The sequence below is a fragment of the Chiloscyllium plagiosum genome, unplaced genomic scaffold, assembly GCF_037043375.1.
Source record: "Chiloscyllium plagiosum isolate Xiang-an unplaced genomic scaffold, Cpla_swu_hap1 HiC_scaffold_25, whole genome shotgun sequence".
Taxonomy (NCBI): domain Eukaryota; kingdom Metazoa; phylum Chordata; class Chondrichthyes; order Orectolobiformes; family Hemiscylliidae; genus Chiloscyllium; species Chiloscyllium plagiosum.
The window spans coordinates 24,021,707-24,045,467 of NW_028270163.1; the positions used below are offsets into that span (position 1 = coordinate 24,021,707).

The 23,761-nt window shown below is 43.4% G+C and overlaps 1 protein-coding gene across 7 annotated transcripts in view; it reads left to right on the plus strand.

Annotated features, from left to right (window-relative positions):
* The window catches only part of LOC122562350 (epsin-2-like), a 144,652-nt gene extending 121,169 nt beyond the window's left edge, over window positions 1-23,483 (plus strand). For 6 of the 7 annotated variants that reach the window (XM_088000508.1, XM_088000503.1, XM_088000505.1 and 3 more), the window contains 6 exons: window positions 9,489-9,602; window positions 10,788-10,947; window positions 13,093-13,290; window positions 18,398-18,505; window positions 19,525-19,758; window positions 22,956-23,483. In XM_088000508.1, the coding sequence (XP_087856634.1) occupies window positions 9,489-9,602; window positions 10,788-10,947; window positions 13,093-13,290; window positions 18,398-18,505; window positions 19,525-19,758; window positions 22,956-23,305 (1,164 nt within the window). In that variant the 3' untranslated portion in view covers window positions 23,306-23,483. The remainder of the gene's footprint in view (window positions 1-9,488; window positions 9,603-10,787; window positions 10,948-13,092; window positions 13,291-18,397; window positions 18,506-19,524; window positions 19,759-22,955) is intronic. The other variant, XM_088000504.1, reaches the window with a different exon arrangement.
* The last annotated feature ends 278 nt before the right edge of the window (window positions 23,484-23,761 follow it).

The following is a 23,761-nucleotide window of genomic DNA, read 5'->3' on the forward strand; positions in this document are numbered from 1 at the left end:
GTAAGGGTCACCACTAGTGTCCCTGCTGACTACATCTGTGGGAAGTGCACCCAACACCAGCTCCTCGAAAACCACGTTAGGGAACTGGAGCTGGAGTTGGATGAACTTTGGATCATTCGGGAGGCAGAGGGGATTATTGACAGGACTTACAGAGAGGTAGTCACTCCCCAGATAAAAGAAAAAGACAGATGGGTGACAGTTAGGGGACAGAAAGGGAACCAGCAGGCAGTGCAGGGATCCCCTGTGGCTATTCCCCTCAATAATAAGTACACCGTTTTGGATACTGTTGAGGGGGGATGACTTACCAGGGGAAAGCAGTGGGGCACCTGCTGCTCAGAAGGGAAGGGGGAAGAGGAGCAGAGCAGTAGTCATTGGGGACTCGATAGTTAGGGGGACAGATAGGAGGTTCTGTGGGGACGAGAGAGACTCATGGTTGGTGTGTTGCCTCCCGGGTGCCAGGGTCCGTGATGTCTCTGATCGTATTTTTGGGATCCTTCGGGGGGGAGGGAGAGCAGTCCCAAGTCATGGTCCACATTGGCACCAATGACATAGGTCGGAAGAGAGATGGGGACTTGAGGCAGAAATTCAGGGAGCTAGGATGGAAGCTTAGAGCTAGGATGAACAGAGTTGTTTTCTCTGGTTTGCTGCCCGTGCCACGTGCTAGTGAGGTGAGGAATAGGGAGAGAAAGGAGTTGAACACGTGGCTACAGGGATGGCGGAGGGAGGGTTTTGGGTTTATGGATAATTGGAACTCTTTCTGGGGTAGGTGGGACCTCTACAAGCAGGATGGTCTTCATCTAAACCAGAGGGGTACCAATATCCTGGGTGGGAAATTCACTAAAGCTATTAAGGTGGATTTAAACTAATACAGCAGGGGGATGGGAACCAAAATTGTAGGACAGGTACAGAAGAGGATGAGAGTAGGGAGTTCCAAAATCAAGTATCTTGACACTGGCAAGCGAGAACCTGATTTGAAGTGTGTGTACTTCAATGCGAGGAGCATCCGAAATAAAGTGGGTGAACTGGCAGCGTGGGTTGGTACCTGGGACTTCAATGTTGTGGCCATTACAGAGACATGGATAGAGCAGGGACAGGAATGGCTGTTGCAGGTTCTGGGATTCAGATGTTTCAGTAAGAACAGAGAAGATGGTAAAAGAGGGGGAGATGTGGCATTGCTGATCAGGGACAATATTACAGTTGTAGAAAGGATGTTTGGGGACTTGTTAACTGAGGTAGTATGGGCTGAGGTTAGAAACAGGAAAGGAGAAGTCACCGTGCTGGGAGTTTTCTATAGGCCTCCGAATAGTCCCAGAGATGTAGAGGAAAGGATAGCAAAGATGATTCTCGATAGGAGTGAGAGAGGCAGTGTAGTTGTCATGGGGGACTTCAACTATCCAAATGTTGACTGGGATCACTACAGTAGGAGTACTATAGATGGGTCAGTTTTTGTCCAGTGTGTGCAGGAGGGCTTCCTGACACAGTATGTAGACAGGCCTACAAGGGGTGAAGCCACTTTAGATTTAGTACTGGGTAACGAACCTGACCAGGTGTTAGATTTGGAAGTAGGTGAGCACTTTGGAGACAGCGATCACAATTCTGTCAGGTTTACTTTAATGATGGAAAGGGACAGGTGTACTCCACCGAGCAAGAGTTACAGCTGGGGAAAGGGAAATTACGATGCAATTAGGAAAGATTTAGGAAGCGTAGAATGGGGAAGGAAACTGCAGGGGATGAGCACATTAAAAATGTGGAGATTATTAAAGGAAAAGCTCCTGTGTGTCCTAGTATGTACCTGTCAGGCAGGGAGGAAGATATAGAACGCGTGAGCTGTGGTTTACTAAGGAAGTGGAATCCCTGGTCAAGAAGAAGAAGAAGGCTTATGTTAGGACAAAATGTGAAAATTCAGTTAGGGTGCTTGAGGGTTACAAGGAAGTCAGGAAAGACCTAAAAAGAGAGCTCAGAAGAGCCAGGAGGAGACATGAGAAGTTGTTGGCGGATAGGATCAGGGTAAATCCTAAGGCTTTCTATAGGTATGTCAGGAATAAAAGAGTGATGAGAGTCAAATTAGGGCCAATCAAGGATAATAGTGGGAAGTTGTGTGTGGAGTCAGAGGAGATAGGGGAAGCACTAAATAAATATTTTTCGACAGTGTTCACTATAGAAAATGAAAATGTTGGAGAGGAAGATACAGAGATACTTGCATCTAGACTAGAAGAGATTGAGGTTCACAAGGAAGAGGTATTAGATATACTGCAGAATGTGAAAATAGACAAGTCCCCTGGGCCGGATGGGATCTATCCTAGGATCCTCTGGGAAGCAAGGGAAGAGATTGCTGAGCCTTTGGCATTGATCTTCAAATCATCATTGTCTACAGGAATAGTGCCCGAGAACTGGAGGATAGCAAATGCGGTTCCCTTGTTCAAAAAGGGTAGTAATTACAAACCAGTGAGCCTCACTTCAGTTGTTGGTAAAGTGTTGGAAAAGGTTATAAGAGATAGGATTTATAACCATCTAGAAAAGAATAGTCTGATCACGGACAGTCAGCACGGTTTTGTGAAGGGTAGGTCGTGCCTAATGAATCTTATTGAGTTTTTTGACAAAGTGACCAAACAGCTAGATGAGAATAATGAGAGTTGATGTGGTGTATATGGATTTCAGCAAGGCGTTCGATAAGGTTCCCCACAGTAGGCTATTATACAAAATGCGGAGGAATGGGATTGTGGGAGAATAGCAGTTTGGATCAGTAATTGGCTTGCTGAAAGAAAATAGAGGGTTGTAGTTGATGGAACATGTTCATCTTGGTGTCCAGTTACTAGCGGCGTACCGCAAGGGTCGGTGTTGGGTCCACTGCTGTTTGTCATTTTTATAAATGACCTGGATGAGGGCTTAGAAGGGTGGGTTAGTAAATTTGCGGACAACACTAAGATTGGTGGAGTTATGGATAGTGACGAAGGATGTAGTAGGTTGCAGAGAGACATAGATAGGATACAGAGCTGGGCTGAGAAGTGGCAAATGGAGTTTAATGTGGACAAGTGTGAGGTGATACACTTTGGACGGAGTAATCGGAATGCAAAGTACTGGGCTAATGGTATGATTCTTGGGAGTGCAGATGAGCAGAGAGATCTCGGTGTCCTTGTACACAGATCCCTGAAAGTTGCCCCCAGATTGACAGGGTTGTTAAGAAGGCATACAATGTTTTGGCCTTTATTAATAGAGGGATTGAGTTCTGGAACCAGGAGGTTATGCTGCAGCTGTACAAAGCTCTGGTATGGCTGCACTTGGGTATTGTGTACAGTTCTGGTCACCGCATTATAAGAAGGATGTGGAAGCTTTGGAAAGGGTGCAGAGGAGATTTACTAGGATGTTGCCTGGTATGGAAGGAATGTCTTATGAGGAAAGGCTGAGGGACTTGAGGCTGTTCTCGTTAGAGAGAAGAAGGTTGACAGGTGACTTAATAGAGACATATAAGATAATCAGAGGGTTAGATAGGGTGGACAGGGAGAGCCTTTTTCCAAGTATGGGGACAGCAAACACGTGGGGACACAACTTTAAAGTGAGGGGAGATAGGTATAAGACAGATGTCAGAGGTAGTTTCTTTATTCAGAGAGTAGTAAGGGTATGGAATGTTTTGCCTGCAACTGTAGTAGATTCGCCAAGTTTAAGTGCATTTAAGTCGTCATTGGACAAGCATATGGACGTACATGGAATAGTGTAGGTGGGATGGGCTTCAGATTGGTATGACAGGGCTGTGCAACATCGAGGGCCGAAGAGCTGTAATGTTCTATGTTCTGTGTATTTAGAAAGGCAAGGACTGATTAGGAATAGTCAACATGTGTGGGAAATCATGTCTCACAAACTTGATTGAGTTTTTTGAAGAAGTAACAAAGAAGATTGATGAGGGCAGAGCAGTGGATGTGATCTATCTGGATTTCAGTAAGGCGTTCAACAAGGTTCCCCATGGGAGATTGGTTAGCAAGGTTAGATCTCACGGAATACAAGGAAAACTAGCTATTTGCATACAGAACTGGTTCAAAGGTAGAAGACAGAGGGTGATGGTGGAGAGTTGTTTTTCAGACTGGAGGCCTGTGACCAGTGGAGTACCACAAGATCGGTGCTGGGTCCTCAACGTTTTGTCATTTACATAAATGATTTGGATATGAACATAGGAGGTATAGTTAGTAAGTTTGCAGTGACACCAAAATTGGAGGTGTAGTGGACAACAAAGAAGGTTACCTTGGAGTACAACAGGATCTTGATCAGATGGGCCAATGGGCTGAGAAGTGGCAGTTGGAGTTTAATTCAGATAAGTGTGAGGTGTTGCATTTTGGGAAAGCAAATCTTAGCAGGACTTACACACTTAATGGTAAGGTCTTGGGGAGTGTTGCTGAACAAAGTGACCTTGAAGTGCAGGTTCATAGCTCCTTGAAAGTAGAATCGCAGGTAGGTAGGTTAGTGAAGAAGGCGTTTGGTAAGCTTTCCTTTATTAGTCAGAGTATTGAGTACAGGATATGGCAGGCCATGTTACAGCTGTACAGGACATTGGTTAGGCCACTTTTAGAATATTGTGTGCAATTCTGGTCTCCTTCCTATTGGAAGGATATTTGTGAAACTTGAAAGGGTTCAGAAAAGATTTACAAGGGTATTGCTAGGGTTGGAGGATTAGGCTGGGACTGTTTTCCCTGAGCGTCAGAGGTTGAGGGGTGACCTTACAGAGGTTTTTAAAATCATGAAGGGCATGGAGAGGATAAATAGACAAAGTCTTTTCCCTGGGGTGGGGGGAGTCCAGAACTAGAGGGCATAGTTTCAGGGTGAGAGGGGAAAGATATAAAAGAAACCTAAGGGGCAACTTTTTCACGCAGAGGGTGGTACGTGTATGGAATAAGCTGCCAGAGGAAGTGCTGGAAGCTGGTACAATTACAACATTTAAAAGGCACCAGGATGGGTATATGAATAGGAATGGATATGAATTGGAGGGATATGGGCCGAGTGCTGGCAAGTGGGACGATATGAGGTTGGCATGGATACGTTGGACCGAATGGGTCTGTTTCCATGCTGTACATCTCTATGACTCTAGTTGTATATTTGGCTCATGGAATTATGTTACATAATATGTAAATTATGTAACAGCCATTAATGGAAGGTATAGCCTATCGAGGCTGGAAATCTGAAATAGAAACAGATAACGCTGAAAATACTCAGCAGGTCAGGCCATGGAAAGTTAATGTTTCAAGTTGATGAGGTGTCATCAGAACTGCTCCAATAAAAGGTCAGCAATCTGAAATAGACTCTTTCCTTCTCCACCAGATGTTGATGGACCTACTGAGTGCTTTTGCCATTTTCTGATATTGTTTCAGAAAATTCTGGAAATATTTAGTCCACCTCCAAAGTGAGAAAAGCTGCCCATTAATCTGGGATCCCCTAAAGTCTGCTCCTGATTGGGCTGTTTTGTAATCCTGGGACATTTTGTTTCCCTTTCAGTGTTGCTGAAGGTCACAGCTTTACAGAATCATCACCTACATGATGTAAACAGTGAGGTGGAGAGCAACATACTCACAAAGATGTAGCCAAGCTAAAGAAATGGGCATCACATGAAACTTATGGTAAAACTGTACTGTGGTGTATTTTGGTAGGGGGAATGAGGAGGGACAATCTTAATTAAATGGCCCAGTTTTAAAGGGGTATAGAAACCTAAAAGGTGGTGGGGTTGAAAAAAATCTATGTAAGTCTTTAATGCTTTCAGGACAATTGAGGAATCTATTCAAAAGTTAATGTAATTCTTGGCTTTAATAGAGGCATAGAGTACAAAAGCAAGAAAATTATGATGAACTTTTATAAAACATTGGATAAGTCTCCCCGGAGTATTACGCTGAATTCTGGGCTTGTACTATCTCCCTCCCATCTCTTTACAAACCTTCTTTCAAACCCATCTCTAATAACACAATGAATCCCATAAGTTTTCTTAATTGCCTTATCAACAGAACATAATCAGCAAGATTGGGCTGCATGGTAACAGGGTAATATAACATGGGTAATGCAGTGGTTGTGAACAGACAAATCAAATATTCTTTGAAGGATAAGTTCATGTTGTGTATTCAGGACAGTTTTTGAGAACAGTACATTGAGGAAACAGCCAGGGAACAGGTTATTTTGGTTCTGTTGTGTAACGAAACTTTTAACTTTATAACAAATAATTTTACAAGATCCTCTGGGCAAGGATGATATGAAAGAATTTCATATTGAGTTTGAGAATAATATAGTAACCAGTAAAGCTGAAGTGAGTCTTTCATTTAAGCAAGGCCAATTGCGAAGGTATAAGGATGAATTGGCTCAAATTGGGAAATGAGATTAATTTATGATGAAAGATAAGAAACAGCAAACATGCCAAGAAAAGATTCATTACTCTCGATGAATAAAAAATGCCTTCAATGGTTAAGGAACCATCAGCTAACCAGTGAATTTCCGCGTGGTATTAGATTAAAACAAGAGGTGTACATTTTGGCTTTGAAAAGCTTGAGCAACCTGATGATCGGCAGACTTTAGAAATAAACAAAGGGTGACCAAAAAATTAACAAAGGGGAAGTAAACAGAGTATGAGCTAAACCTAGCAAGATATAAAGAAATATTTTAACAGCTTCTACAAAGAGATTGGAATTGCAAACTTTTGTGAAACTGCCTTAATAATACAGGACACACAAATATATAATTTAGGATTGGGCAGAAAATATTTTGTCTCTTAAGCGCACTCCTCAACCATTCAATGTGGTCATAGCTGATCGAAATGTAGCCTCAAATCCATTTTCCTTTGACTCCCTTGTTATTCTAAACTCTGTTTACTTATGTCTTAAACCACAAAATGACCCTACCTCTGGAGAGAAGGGTCACAGACTCATTGGAATTACAGGGGAATTGAGACTAATGAGAGTGAGGAACTTAAAGTTATTAAAATTCATAAAGAACCAATACTAATGCCATGTCCTTCTAATGCTGGGGAAATTAATAGGACTAAAACCAAAAAAACCAAAAAAAGGCCAATAACCTTGACATCAGAAGGGAAATACTGAAATCTATTATTAAGGAAGCGGTAACAGTAACCTAGAAAAACAAAGCATGATTACACAGAGTCTGCATGGTTTTATGAAAAGGGAATCATGTTCAGCAAATTTATAAGAGTTTTTTTTTAAAATGGAACAAGCAGAGCAGGGAAGGAGAGAAACACTAAATTCAGCCTATTTGGATTTTTGGAAGATGTTTGATAAGATGTCACATGAAAGAGCTTCATACAAGATTAAGGATCATGCACTGGGTGTAATATATATAACAATAGCTTGAGGATTGTTTAATTGTCAGAAAATATCAAGGGGGAATAAACAAGTTAAGTTGTAACTAATAAATTTGAGCCTTGGCCATTTCCAATCTTGATTAATGATTGCGCATTATGTCCTCATAAAGGGGGTAAGTGTCAAGTTTATTGATGATAAACAATTAAGGGAGAAAAGTGAGCTGGGCAGAATAATAAAGCTGCAAAGTGATATAGTCTAGTTGAGGTATTGGTTAAGAAGGTGAGATCCTCACCTACAGATTGATATCTTTGACTAAGATGGGGTGAAAGACTCTGGGACAAGAGAGCTGTTGTATAAGGAAAGATTGGAGTTTAGAAGGACACACTGGCAAGTATAGCCTTAGAGGTTTTGACAGGCTAGGACACATTGACAGATTGGTGTCACTGAGGGGACAAGACATGTGGGAGCAGTGCAGCAAACTGGAGCTGAGATCAAAGTTCAGCTGTGCTCCGTGGCCCCAGTGATGGCCCCTGAGATAATGAACACCCCAATGCAGTGAGTAGGCTCAAGGGCTATTATTTCTCGTTTTCTTAAATCAAAACACACTTCTATTTTTAAAGATTTGTGAATAGGCACCTCTAGACCACTCTGCTCATGCATCCCTCTCTCACATTGGTACCATTTAAATCATACTGCCTCTCTGTGTTAGTATGCCTGAAAATGTATCAATTATCCGCATTAAATTTTATCTCCTGCATATTTACCTAGTTTGTCACTGTATGTGCATTTGTCACTTTTACTATATTAGCAAGTTTTATGTAGTCCTCAGATTTGGAAATTGTGCTCTCTGTACCCAAGTTCATGCCATTTATATCAAATAATAGTGAGGGAACTGATAACATCATCCTCTCAGAATTGGAGAACCATTACAGCACAGAAGAAAGTAATTTACCCATCACGTTCACCTCTCCTAAGGAGCAATTCATGTAACTCCTCCATACCATCCTCATAACCTGCACATTATTCTCCTGTCAGAGTATATTTTGTTCATTACTACTCTCTATGTCCTTCACCTTAGTCAATTTCACACTGAGATTACCATTGTTCCTTTAATTCCATCTGCTTCTGTTTCCTAACTAAGTCTGTTATGTGATATTTTATTACGTGTTCTTTTAAAGTGCATGTACACAACATCTATTGCATTATCTTCATCACCCCACTCTGTTACCTCATCAAAGAACTCAGTCGAGTTATTCAGAGATGATTTATCTTTAACAAATATGCTGACTATCCTTTAGAAACCTGAATAAAGTGCAAATTCATTTTGAACTTGACAATGATCTCTAGTAATTTTTCCAGTATTCACATTACACTGATCCATACTTACCAGTTTATGCGGTTTTGAATGAGGTGGGACACTTGTGATCTTTGGTTCTCTGATGTCACTTTGAGTCCAACGAGGATTGAAAAATTAAAGTCAAATTTTCCAGTATCTCCACCCAACCTGCCCTCAGCATCTGAGAGCAAAACCCATCTGGCAATCTGTTCATTTAAGTGATGCCAATTTATTTAGCATTTTCTTTCAATTTATTCTTATTCTAAATCATATCTTCGTTCCACCTGTGTCATCAAGCTGGATAAAGACTGGACTCGAACATGAACAGTGAAGTAACTGGGGCATCATACATCAACCCAGAGTTGACAATCCCATGGACAGAATGTGAGGTATTTTGAACCAGTGACTCAGTGGTGGCAGAGTCAGTGTCATCTGGTTTGGTACCTGATGAAGCCAGGTGTCATTGTGAATCTCTACACTTGGGTTTCTTGACAGATCCACTTAAGAACATCGATAACGCTGTAGGGTTCTGCGGCAACTGGCTGATCTTTGAACCAGATGACCCATTCAAATTTTTCACCTCTGTCAGAAACAGTGCCACAGAGTGGTCTCACTAAAGTTATTATATAAAGGGTTAGAACTGTCATCTCAGCCATTTTGAATGGGTGTAGCAAAACAGTTGTAAGAAGATGAGATGCTTGTTGTAATGAAGGTAATTCATCCTGTGACATCATAAAGGTATCAGCTTGATCCATGCCAAGTGTTTATGATAGAATCTGTTGGGAAAATGGGTCTATTTCTCTAGCTGCTTCTTTCAGTACTTTTTACAAGTGTTACTTAACCTGTGGAGACTTTTGCCTCTTATTTTGTAGGAACTAAGAGTGAGGTCATCCCTTGACGAGGATGATGAGGAAGAAGATGAAAATCTTCAGCGAGCGTTGGAACAAAGTCGCAAAGAGAGTGAAATAGCCGAAGTTAGAAATGAGGTATATTCAAGTCTTCCTCTGCCAAATTGTGCCAGCCTCCCTGAAAACAATGCAGCTGTCAGCCAGGGCTCTGTTAGCAAAACACTCACCTTAAAATCACCAGGATCGAATCCCACTGCTCAGATTTGAGTGTATGGTTCAGTCTGACACTGAAAGCCCCAGGTGTCCTGGCTAATACAGCAAACTTTGTTTTAATCAGCACCTTATTAACTGGCACTCTTGCTAAACCAGCAAAAATTATATACCTCAAATACCAGAAGGTTACTGTATTAGATGTAACTCAGACATCTCCGCAATGTCTGAGTAGTCAGCTAAGGGTGCAAATAAGAAGGTTCTCTGCTGGTTAATGAAGGCAATGTTACATTATTGTTTAAGTAATTTATGCCATAAATAAAGTATAAGTTTCTATTACTTAGTGTGTGTTTTTACATTGATTACATGGACCTCTTGATTATCCAGAACATTTGATCAACTGGCACTCTCCTGGTCCATTAGGTGCTGGTTAATAAAAAGTTTGCTGTATTTATCCCTTGATCCCCATCACAAAATCAAATGATCAGGTCACTAAATTCATTGATGATTGTGATTAAGTGTGTTTCTTTAAGTAACTACAGTGGCTACACTTTACAAGTAACTGTGGCTGTGAAGCACTTTGGGATAGCCTGGCACTGTGTATACGTGAGCTCGTGCTCATCTGTAATGTATCGACGATATTCCAATAGCCACAGGGTGTCTCTTAACTTACCCTCGGCCACTGAACCTCACCCTTTCCTTCCTCTTCACCCTGAGGTTGTAACATTTCATGGGTGATACTTATAGAGGCTCCAGGCATCCTCCTCCACATCAGCCAATGTGTATGCATAACAATACCGGGAGACGCCAAGCAACTCTATACTGGCAGCATCACAACCCTAAGGTGCTGCAGTTAACTCCAATGTCCCCGGATTAGAAATTCAACCAGGGTTCCTGCATCATATTGCTGTCCAGTTACTGGGAGTCTCAATGGCCAAATGACCTGGGGCACACACGAACGGCTGAAATCTGGTGAGCCTACCTCAACCGAATGGAGCCAGATTCTAATCAACTGCTTCCAGAAGGGGAAGGGAGACATTAGAAGGAGGGAATATTTGGAATTGGCCAAAGTTACCCACTTGTCTCACAGTGTGCGTTTGATCCACTGTCTAGTCCTCGCTGCTGGAGCTGGCTGATATCTTTGGGGCGCCAGTGACTGCAACCGAAACCAGGACTGACCCATGGGACAGCTCCACCCAAAGTCATCCATGGGGAAGCAGCAATGTGACCTCGCCTCCCTCTGCAGCCTGTCTTGATCTCTGGGATACCCTGGGTAAGGCTTTGCAATCACAAGCTTAATTGTGAGTCATCACTTGAACTTAGTGGTATGGGGTTGATTGTATGAACATTAATAAGGAGTCTCAACCCTCAGCTGCTGACACCCTCACTGTCAGTATCAACAAACTGAAACACCCTCCCACTCCACAAGCAAGCCATTGCAGGAAATCCCAATGACAGCCACATCTGTAGCATTAGTTTGTGCGTGCTGTATCTCAGTTAACCTGATGTGTCAGTAACTCTCCTGTGTCCCTGTTTCCCATGGGAAGGCAGAGAGTGTCCAGAATCCTGGATCATGGAAAGCATCACTATGGAAATGTCTGTTGTCCTCCTCCAGAATCCATGCAATAGGAGCATGGAAGAATCTCTGAGCAGAGAGAGAATCTGGCCCAGTAATCACTCTCCAGCAGTCAATCCTGTCGGACATGGGTGCCAGCAGCCACTCGATGAGAGCAAAATTCCTCCTAGCCCTTAAACATTGAGCGATCAATTGATACTCCACCCTCATCAGCCTCAGAGGTGCCAGCATCTGGCAAACTGCCTAATACCTGTTAATCATTTGGCTGAGACATAAAACCTTCCCAGTGTGTCCTTACATGTCTTAATGGACTCAAATTCATGTTTAAAATGTAACAATCAAACAAACTCCCTTTTTTCAATGTCCTGCCCAACTCAAAGCGACCTTCACTGGTCAGTTATCACATTCAGATCCCTACAGTTCCATGCGCTATAATGTTGGCCTTATCCGAAACCTCATATTTAGGACCTGAGCTATTTGTTCACTGTGCAAGCTTAACTTTGAAATAGGGCACTTCACAGACATTCTGTGGGATGTTGGCTACAATGAACAGATCATTCCTCACTGTATAACACTCAAAGATTGGGCCTTAAGACTGTCACCTATAGTCCTGAAACATGCCCCGTCTACCTTAGATTATCATAAATGGGTGAGGTATCTCAAAGATTTAACCAGTAGCTGAAGTCAGTTGTTTCATGTTGCCTCTGTGTATGAGAGCTCTAATGGTGTTTGCCACTAACAGGAGGCCAAAAAATGTTCTGGCTGTCACAGAGATGAGAAAATATAAAATTTAAGCTAAGCTTGACAGTTCACTGAGAGGCATTATTAACTGGTGCATTGCCCATGGTGACACCTCTACCAATCAGAATCCACTGGTCAATCAGTGCTCTCCTCTCATATATTTCCTTTATACTGATATTTCTTGCAAATTGGCCGGACGAGTGAAAAATGAAAAGTTACGACAAAATGTGTCTTTTTCAACAATACTCAAGAACAACATAATTCTTCTGATCAGTGCTGTTCTGATCAGTGTTTCTTTAGCTTTAGGATATCCTGAAGGCGGAGTTCCTATTGTCATCCAAAAAGATTAAAGTGTAGACCCTCCCACTTCAGATTGTTGGATGCAGAGCCAGCGCAGGGCAGGGGAGGGCGGGGGAGGGGAGGGGGTGATCAGTGCTTCTCCTGTTCATCTTGAACAGAGGGGGAACTGGCACCAAGTTGTATTTCATAGGACAGTGAGCTCCAGGACAGCACCTCCTACTGATCTGGAGATGATAATGTCTGTGGAGAGCAGGGGTGATTGGGTATGGCAGGAGGCCGCACTGCTGCAAATTAAGTTTACTCTGAGAATTTGGATTCTGTGACTATCGCCCACTCAGTGCATTCTGAACGTTGCTTGGCTTATTTCTGGACATTGTTCTTGCTGTTTCAGTCTGGTTGCAGTCTCTGCACATGCAGTTGACATTCTTTAGAAGAGAGGCTTGCTGTGAGTGTGATCACAAATCTAGACCTGCCTCTAACTATTAGCTAACACAGGCCCTTCAATACCTACACTTTTGCGGGTGGGGACAAGAGGTGGTTTTATTGCATCGCCCCATTGAGACCAACAACAGATCAATTGGCCTTCAATATCCATTCTGTCTGACTGATGTGGGGCTGAGATGAGGGGGAAATGTGTGACCAGTGTGTTAGGAAGAGGAGGACTGAGTTCTGGGAAGAGGGAGGGGTGCACTCACTGCTGCACTGAGCAAGAGGTTAGCTTCCTGGTAGGAATCCTGTCTCAAATGCAGCATTTGTTATGACGGTATAGAATGCTGACATATTTTATGTGATTTCCTTCAGGTGCCAAAGCATCCATCCCGAATGCAGCAAATTCTTGGCCATCTTTAGACACCGATTCTGCCTCTCCGCAGGTGTGGAACACAGATCCGTGGGCCCAGCCTTCTGGCCCAGCTGCTACTCACCAATCCAGTGTAGATCCATGGGCAACAGTGTCAACCATCGGTACCTCCAGTGCTCTACCAGGTATCACGACACCAGGTAAATGGGAGGTAGACAACCAGGAGACTGGCAGAACACAGCAAGCCAGACAGCATCAGGAGGTGCAGATGTTTCAGATTTAACTCTGCTTGGTCCTGAAGAAGGGTTACACCCAAAACTTTGACTTCTCCACCTCCTGACTCTGCCTGGTTTGCTGTGTTCTTCCAGCCTCCTGCTTGTCCACCTTGGATTCCAGCATCTGCAGTTTTCTTTGTCTCTAACCAGGTAAATGGAAAGCAATTTCTGTTCTACTAATCCTTTTCAACCAAAAGATAAAACTCCTCCAACTCATAAGCTCCCTCACAGACAAAAGCAGTATTACAGAAAAAAAAACATTTCATGCTTTGACTTGTATCTTACTGTCCCAATAGATCAAGGGTTAATGCCAAGTCTGCTCTCGAGAGGTGAAGAGACTCCAGGATTGGACAGGATGCTTCTCTGCCATTTTCCGTATTTCTTTCTTGTACAGGATGTGAATTATTTATTACCCTTGTAGGCAGTTTCAGGGAGAAGTTAAGAGTTAACCACACTGCTGCCAGTCTGGAGTCATAGAGTAGACCAGGAAAGGACAGCAAATATACTCGCTGAAGGACACTGGTGAACCAGATGGGTTTCAATCAGTGGTTAGCACTGCTGCCTCACAGCGCTAAGCACCTGGTTTGATTCTAGCCTCGGGCAACTGTCTGTGTGGAGTTTGCACATTGTCATCGTGTCAGTGTGGGTTTCTTCCAGGTGCTTTGGTTTACTTCTGCAGTCCAAAGATGTGTAGGTCAGGTGAATTGGCCATGCTAAATTGCCCCTAGTGTTCAGGAATGTGTAGGTTAGGTGCATTAGTCAGGGATAAATATAGAATAATAGGGTAGGGGAATGAGTCTGGGTGGTATGGACCTGTTGGGCCGAAGGGTCTGTTTCCATAGTGTAGGGATTCTATGATACAATCGTCAATAGTTACATGGCCACCACAGGAGCAGCTTTTAGTTCCAGATTTTATTGAATTCAAATTTCATCATCTGCCGTGGTGGGATTCAATCCCATGTCCATAAAACATTAACCTGAGGTTTTAGATTACTAGTCCCATGACATTACCACTGCACCATCAACTCCCCATGTTGCTGGAGTGCCTAGTTGTGGAAAATTAAATGGAGATCCTTTCCCCTCGATTCCCCACTCATTATTCCCCCGATTCCAACTCACTGACATCATCTGTCTCACTGACAGTAATCGTGCTCCGTTCTGGTATCACAACTCAGGAAGGATGCGCAGATTCACAAGAGTGATGTCAGGGCTGAAAGATTAAAGTATGAGACCAGAACATATAGCCTAAGCTTTTACTCCCTTGGTTTAGAAAGTTGGGGGATGTTATAATCAAGTTGTTTAAAACAATAAAGGGATTAGATAGAGAGAGTTAATTTTTCTTGATTGGAGCAAGTTCAGAACCAGGGAGAAGAATATTCTTTTTTAAACTGGACCGTCTAAATGAAATTTTCACGATAGATAATAGGTGTCTGAAATGCTACAACGAAAATCTTTCATATGCAGAAGGGTGATGGATGCCTGGAATTCGCTGCCTTAGTTTGTGGTGGAAGGAGAGACCCAAAATTAATTTAAAAAGGATGGACCTGCACCCGAAGTGCTGTAAGCTGCTAGATTCGGGAAGATGAGATTAGAAAGGGCATTAGGGTATCTCTGAGTCAGCGTGGATGAGAGGAGCCAAGTGTTGTGCTGTATCATTTCTATGGTTCTCACATGGCCTTTGTACGTGGGAAATCATGTCTCACTAAATTGATTGAGTTTTTTGAAGAAGGATTGATGAGGGCAGAGCAGTGGATGTGATCTGTGTGGACTTCAATAAGTCGTTTAACAAGCTTCCTTAAAGCAGACTGGCTAGCAAGGTTTGATCTCATAGAATGCAGGGAGAACTAGCTATTTGGATACAGAACTGGTTCGAAGGTAAAAGACAGACGGTGGTAGTGGAGGGTTGCCTTTCAGACTGGAGGCCTGTGACCAGTGGTGTGCCACAAGGATTGCTGGATCCACTGCTTTTCATCATTTATATAAATGATTTGGATGTGAACATAGGAAGTATGGTTAGTAAGTTTACAGATGACACTACAATTGAGGGTGTAATGTCAGCAAAGGAGGTTACCTCAAACTATAATGGGACCATGATTAGATGGGCCAATGGACCGAGGAACAACAGATGGAGTTTAGTTTAGATAAATGTGAGGTGCTTGTTTTGGAAAGGCAAATCAGGGCAGGATTTATACTCTGACTGGTAAAGTCCTGGGAAGTGTTGCTGAACAAAGAGAACTTGGAATGTAGGTTCATAGTTCCTTGAAAGTGGAGACCTAGATAGACAGGAAAGTGAAGAAGGCATTTGGTATGCTTGCCTTTATTGGCCAGTGTATTGAGTATAGGAGTTGGGAGATCATTTTGTGCTGTACAGGACATTGGTTAGGCCATTCTTGGAATACTGTGTTTAATTCTGGTCTCCATGCTATAGGAAGGATGTCATTAAATTTGAAAGGGTTCAGAAAAGATTTACAAGGATGTTGCCAGCGTTGGAGGGTTTCAATTATAGGGAGAGGCTGAATAGGCTGGGGCTATTTTCGCTGGAGGCTGAATGGTGCTCTTATAGAGGTTTATAAAATCATGAGGGGCATGGATAGGGTGAATAGCCAAGGTCTTTTCCCCTTGGCAGGGGAGTCTAAAACTAGAGGGCATAGGTTTAAGGTGAGAGGAGCAAGATTCAAAACAGACCTAAGGGGCAACTTTTTCACACAGAGGGTGATGCGTGTATGGTATGAGCTGCCAGAGGAAGTGGTGGAGACTGGTACAATTACAATATTTAAAAGACATCTGGATGGGGATATGAATAGGAAGGGTTTAGAGGGATATGGGCCAAGTGCTGGCTAATTTAGGATATCTGGTTGGCATGGATGAGTTGGACCGAAGGGTCTGTTTCATGCTGTACATCTCTATGATTCTATCTTCCCCATCACATTTCCTTAGAAAAGGTTGAGGTAGCTCTGAAGCAATCTATTGGATTTAAAACTTTAATGAGTTTTCTTTGCCCAACGATTTTGACAAATCTGCTGAGTTTCTCAAGCATCATGCTGGTGACCATTCAGCCCATTACTTTCAAAGAGCAATTCCAGTTTATCCCTGTTGCCTGCTGCTTGCCATATCCCTTGAATCTCTCTGAATGGCTGTGGATACTGGAAGACAGTTGACTTTATCCAAATCCCTGAGGAGAAAGTGAGGTCTGCAGATGCTGGAGATCAGAGATGGAAATGTGTTGCTGGAAAAGCGCAGCAGGTCAGGCAGCATCTAGGGAACAGGAGAATCGACGTTTCGGGCATTAGCCCTTCTTCAGGAAGATTCCTGAAGAAGGGCTAATGCCCGAAACGTCGATTCTCCTGTTCCCTAGATGCTGCCTGACCTGCTGCGCTTTTCCAGTAACACATTTCCATCTTTATCCAAATCCCTCAAGAAAACTAAATTGAATTAGTTTACACCATCCTCTTCAGCAGTGTATTGGAGATCCTGTCAGGGTATTTACTTTCAAATTTGAAAAAAAGACTTTTTCTTTAATCAATTCATTTGTAGGAATGGTGGAATTTACAGAGATAGGGATGAAGTAATGTCACAGAGGCACTTGCAGCTGGGATTAATGTCTTAAAATTGAGGCCTTGCTAGACCAGGACCCTATATACAGCCAACTGAATTAGGAGCAGGACCACGATTCAATTGTGGCCTGTACTTTTCTGCCTAATCCTATCACCTTTGACCCAATGATGTATCCATCTCAGTCTTAAACATATTCAATGACCTTGCTTCCAATGCTGTCTGAGGAAGAGAATTCCACAGACTAATCACCCCAGAGAACAAAAACTCATCTTGAACAGGTGACCTTGTTTTTAAACTGTTCCATGGTTTTAGTCACTTCCACAATGCAAAGTATCCTCTCAAGCATTCACCCAGTTACGTCTCTTCAGGATCTTATATATTTCAACATGACTGCGTTTCATTTTCCCCCTCATTCTTTTTTTCTCTTGCCCCATCTTCCTGTCCTTTTCCGGTTATGACTCTGTCTGATGACACCAAAGGGGTAGTGGTGAACTTGGTATGAGCAGCAGGGTTTTGGCTGTGATAAGGTTTACTTGAAAGATGCTACACCAGCATGGAGTATAGAGATAACAGACTAGAGATTACTAGATGCAAGAGATCATCAACTGTGGATCTGAAAAAGATAATACTCAAAAGATGCAAAAACTGCTCCTGGTTAGTTACCCTTATTGCTATGCTACATGCTGAAAATATTCACTTCAGAAACTGGCAGTGGGGTGGGTGGCACGGTGGCTTAGTGGTTAGCACCCCTAACTTACAGCACCAGGGACCCGGGTTCGATTCCACCCTTGGGGGTGACTGTGAGTGGTTCTGAATTGAGCCCGAAGATCTCTAAAGAAGAGTCACATCAGACTCTGGTTTTAGAGGGCGGCACGGTGGCACAGTGGTTAGCACTGCTGCCTCACAGCACCAGAGACCCGGGTTCAATTCCCGCCTCAGGCGACTGACTGTGTGGAGTTTGCACGTTCTCCCCGTGTCTGCGTGGGTTTCCTCCGGGTGCTCCGGTTTCCTCCCACAGTCCAAAGATATGCAGGGTCAGGTGAATTGGCCATACTAAATTGCCCGTAGTGTTAGGTAAGGGGTAAATGTAGGGGTATGGGTGGGTTTCGCTTCGGCGGGTCGGTGTGGACTTGTTGGGCCGAAGGGCCTGTTTCCACACTGTAATCTAATCTAAAAAAAACTCAAATGCTTACATGAACCAGAGAGAAGATGGTTCGTTATGAACAAGATGGAAGTCTTAGCCATGTAGCAGAAATGGGATTGGGCACTCAGTTCAGGATCTGGAGGGTGACCAGGTAAAGAGATGGAGTTGGTGTGGCTAGGCCTTGTCTCTTGTCCCTGCAACACAACACAACGATTTAAATCTTCTGGATATTTAATTAGATGAGAAATAAAAGGGAGCAAAACTTGATCTGAGGAGAGGGATGGTAATTCCCATGTTAATTGTCCTCTCTTCACTCTTTTATCTGTGTTACAGACGGCTCCACATTTGACCCATTTACAAATTCAGGGGACTCAGCGCTGGATCAATTTGCAGAGAGTGCCTGGGTTCAGTCTCCTTCAGTGGTGTCCAATCTTCCTGCAGGTAACGTTCAGATTGGACTGCAGAATGATGGCTTCTTATTTGCCTCCAGCCCCTTCCCACTCATCAATCCACTATCACAACCTCACATGACTCCATCATGCCACTATTTGCTAAAACACCTTAAGGCTTGGTCACCAACAATTTATTTTTATATGATGCCTTTCAATATGCTAAACCGTAGTAAGTACTTCAGAAGGATGACTGAGGACGTGACCACAAGCTTCATCAAGGAACATCTTAAAGTAGGAGAGAAAGGTAGAGTGGCATAGAGGTTTAGAGAGGGAATTCCAGAGTCAAAACCCAGGGAGTTGAAGGCACATCCACCAGTGTTGGAGTGGTTACACTGGAGAAGACAGAGAGGGATGAGACCATGGAGGGATCTGAAAACAAAGATGAGAATTTTACATTCAAAGTGCTGCTTAATTATGAGCCAAAGGCAATAAACGTTACCTTTCGGATCCCAATCCTTGTCCAGAGAAAGGTTATTTATTCTGACATACTGTCCAACAGAACAAAACCAAAATTAGCTGAACTTGACTGATGTTGAAAACAAACAAGTCAGTCACCTTTTTAAAAAAAAGAATAAAAATATGTTAGTGTTAGACTCTACCCTGAAAAGTGTGATGCTGGAAAAACACAGCAGGTCAAAATGCATCCGAGGAGCAGGAGAATCGACGTTTAGGGTATGAGCCCTTCATCAGGAAGGGCTTTTCCATGCCACGCTTTCGATTCTGATCTCCAGCATCTGCAATCCTCAATTTCTCTCAGACTCTGCCCCAACAGATAATACATCTGTTTTTAGGGCTTTGAGAACCTGCAACTGTAGCAACCTACACTCTGCCCAAAGAATGATCAACCAGTTAGTTGGCAATGAGCTAGTATGTTACAGTGAGCCACCCCAAAGGACAAGCGCTTCTTTGTTTTCAGTGTCAGTGAGAGCGACAGGAGTATGCTGAGGAGCCCAGGCTCCAAATAAAGAAAGCCACAAAAGAAAATAATCACCAATTCTAATTCTGCAGCAAAGACGGACCTCCTGGGTGAAACAGTTCTAGACGCAAAGCAGAATGGTAGCAGTAGTCCGGATGTCTTCGATATGTCTGAAGTAGGGAACTCTCTAAAGGATTCTTCAAATGGGCCTCATAGAACTCCAGAATTATTCCTGGACCCCAATGCTGCCTCGCTGGTGAATCTGGACTCGCTGCTGTCTGCACCATCTCACAACCTTAAAAGCAAGAACCCTTTCCACACGTCAGGTAATGGTCTGTTGGTTAAAAGTATATCTTTTAGAAAGACACCTTTGGGCAAAGATGTGAAGTACCAGGCAAGGCTGTGAATGACTGAGATAAACCAAGAGTGACCCACAGAGAGAAATGGAGAGTGCCCGAGTGTGATCAAAAACAAACTGAACTAACATCAGATTGGGAATAAAATTAGCGGTTAGAAGGTTCAATATTGACTGAGTTAATAAAAAATAACTCCGGATGTACCTACTAGAGAAGGTGCAAAACTTGACCTACTCTTGGTAAATAAGGCAGAACAGGTGACTGAGGTGTCAGTGGGGGAGCACTTTGGGGCCAGCGATCATAATTCTATTCATTTTAAAATAGTGATGGAAAAGGATGGACCAGATCTAAAAGTTGAAGTTCTAAATTGGAGAAAGGCCAATTTTGACGGTATTAGGCAAGAACTTTCGAAAGCTGATTGGGGGCAGATGTTCGCAGGCAAAGGTATGGCTGGAAAATTGGAAGCCTTCAGAAATGAGATAACAAGAATCCAGAGAAAGTATATTCCTGTCAGAGTGAAAGGAAAGGCTGCTAGGTATAGGGAATGCTAGATGACTAAAGAAATTGAGGGTTTGGTTAAGAAAAAGAAGGAAGCATATGTCAGGTATAGACAGGATCAATCGAGTGAATCCTTAGAGTATAAAGAAAGTAGGAATATACTTAAGAGGGAAATCAGGAGGGCAAAATGGGGACATGAGATAGCTTTGGCAAATACAATTAAGGAGAATCCAAAGGGTTTTTACAAATATATCAAGGTCAAAAGGGTAACTAGGGAGAGAATAGGGCTCCTCAAAGATCAGCAAGGCAGCCTTTGTGTGGAGCCACAGAAAATGGTGAAGATACTAAATGAATATTTTGCATCAGTATTTACTGTGGAAAAGGATATCAAAGATATAGACTGTAGGGCAATAGATGGTGACACCTTGCAAAATGTCCAGATTACAGAGGAGGAAGTGCTGGATGTCTTGAAACGGTTAAAGGTGGATAAATCCCAAGGACTCTGTGGGAAGCTAGAGAAGTGATTGCTGAGCCTCTTGCTGAGATATTTGTATCATCGATCATCACAGGTGAGGTGCCGGAAGACTGGAGGTTGGCAAACGTGGTGCCACTGTTTAAGAGAGGCGGTAAAGACAAGTCAGGGAACTATAGACCAGTGAGCCTGACCTCAGTGGTGGGCAAGTTGTTGAAGGGAATCCTGAGGGACAGGATGAACATGTATTTGGAAAGGCAAGGACTGATTCGGGATAATCAACATGGCTTTGTGCATGGGAGATCACTTTTTTGAAGAAGTAACAAAGAAGATTGATGAGGGCAGAGCAGTAGATGTGATCTATATGGACTTCAGTAAGGCTTTCAACAAGGTTCCCCATGGGAGACTAATTAGCAAGGTTAGATCTCGTGGAATACAGGGAGAACTAGCCATTTGGATACAGAACTGGCTCAAATGTAGAAGACAGGGTGGTGGTGGAGGGTTATTTTTCAGACTGGAGGCCTGTGACCAGTGGAGTATCACAAGGATCGGTGCTGGGCCTTCTACTTTTTGTCATTTACATAAATGATTTGGATGCGAGCATAAGAGGTACAGTTAGTAGGTTTGCAGATGACACCAAAATTGGAGGTGCAGTGGACAGCGAAGAGGGTTACCTCAGATTACAACAGGATCTTTACCAGATGGGCCAATGGGCTGAGAAGTGGCAGATGGAGTTTAATTCAGATAAATGCGAGGTGCTGCATTTTGGGAAAGCAAATCTTAGCAGGACGTATACACTTAATGGTAAGGTCCTAGGGAGTGAACAAAGAGACCTTGGAGTGCAGGTTCATAGCTCCTTGAAAGTGGAGTCGCAGGTAGATAGGATAGTGAAGAAAGCGTTTGGTATGCTTTTCTTTATTGGTCAGAGTATTGAGTACAGGAGTTGGGAGGTCATGTTGTGGCTGTTCAGGACATTGGTTAGGCCATTGTTGGAATATTGCATGCAATTCTGGTCTCCTTTCTATTGGAAAGATGTTGTGAAACTTGAAAGGGTTCAGAAAAGATTTACAAGGATGTTGCCAGGGTTGGAGGATCTGAGCTACAGGGAGAGGCTGAACAGGCTGGGGCTGTTTTCCCTGGAGCGTCGGAGGCTGAGGTGTGACCTTATAGAGGTTTACAAAATTATGAGGGGCATGGATAGGATAAATAGACAAAGTCTTTTCCCTGGGGTGGGGTGAGTCCAGAACTAGAGGGCATAGGTTTAGGGTGAGAGGGGAAGGATATAAAAGAGACCCAAGGGGCAACTTTTTCACACAGAGGGTGGTACATGTATGGTATGAGCTGTCAGAGGATGTGGTGGAGGCTGGTACAATTGCAACATTTAAGAGGCATTTGGATGGGTATATGATTAGGAAGGGTTTGGAGGGATATGGGCTGAGTGCTGGCAGGTGGGACTAGATTGGGTTGGGATATCTGGTCGGCATAGACGGGTTGGACCAAAGGGTCTGTTTCCATGCTGTATGACTCTATAAGTTGCATTGTGTTGAATACTGGGGGGTTAAGGGCAACATAGCACTGAGCTGAACAGGGACTACAAAAGGAGATTAAATGGAGAGGTGATGGCATTGGGGGGAGCGAGAGTGTGAGCACAGGAGAGAGAGAGCTGTTCTCTCTGATCCCAGGATGATTCTGAAAGTGTAGAGATGAAACTGTTTTTACTAGGATTTTTTGTGATGATTCCCAAGTCAGGTTGAAAGTACAATACAATCTCAGATTTGACAGCTTAGAACAGCTTTAATGGAAGGCTATGCATCATGGCTGTTACAGGTGCTCTGTGGATATTCTATGGAACACCTTAAGTACTTTCCTTATTAAAGAACAGTATGGTATCAATACTCTAGCATCACCCTGACAACTTTGGGAGGCAAAGCAAACCCAGCTCACCCTGGTAGACTGAATCCCCACCTTGCCTGCAAGTGCTCTATGTGAGCTTACTCTATACGTAACCCTGTGTCATATCTCCCTGGCAGTATTTGCTAGGATAGTGTACTGGGAGCTTTACTCTGTATCAAACACCAGTGTACCTGGCTACGGAGTGTAATATCCCATCAATCAGCCCTGATGCCAATGCCTAAACAGTTTATGTTACACTCTGATAAGATTTAGTATTAAGTTATTGACTTTCTTCTCTTCACAGGTGGTCTTAATTCAAGCTCAACATCGAACCCTTTTCAAGTCACCGACCAGAATAAACTGACCTTGAAACAGATTCAGAGCAGTGCTGGTTTTGCCCAACCCACTATGGGCAATGGCAGTATGGGCAGGGCACCAATGCCCTTGATGGCACCACAAACCATGGCTCCTAGCTGCATGCCAACCACCATGACCCATCCTTCAACATTCAGTGGTTTGCCCCAGGCAGCAGGCATGGTGCCAGCCACGGGAATGGCAGTGGACATGAGTCATCACTTTGGACAGCCGCTGCTCCCAGTTTCTAAACCTGCTGGAATGCCTCAGCAAACTACAAGCCTAAACCCCTTTCTCTGAGGTTAGTGACCTTTAGTTAGGCTGTACGAGCTGTGTTTATGGTACTATGGAGAGGAGGGATGTGGTCAGTAGGAACACTATCCCATGCTGCTTCACTGGGACAAACTGGAGTGACTTTGCAAATATATATTGGGGCTGTGTAAAACTTCATAAATAAACATCTAATTTTATACCACTGGCTGAAGTGTCATGTATTCCATTTTCTGCACCTCAATACCTACTTCAGTTAATGGAAATCCATGTCACCCAGTCATTGCTGAGATTCCAATTCATTGCCATGTGATGGACTGGGCAACACAGTGGCTCAGCGGTTAGCACTGCTGCCTCACAGCGCCAAGGACCCAGGTTTGATTCCAGCCTTAAGCCACTGTCTATGTGGAGTTTGCTCATTCTCCTAGTGTCTGTGTGGGTTTCCTCCCACAATCCAAAGATGTGCTGGTTAGGTGAATTGGCTAC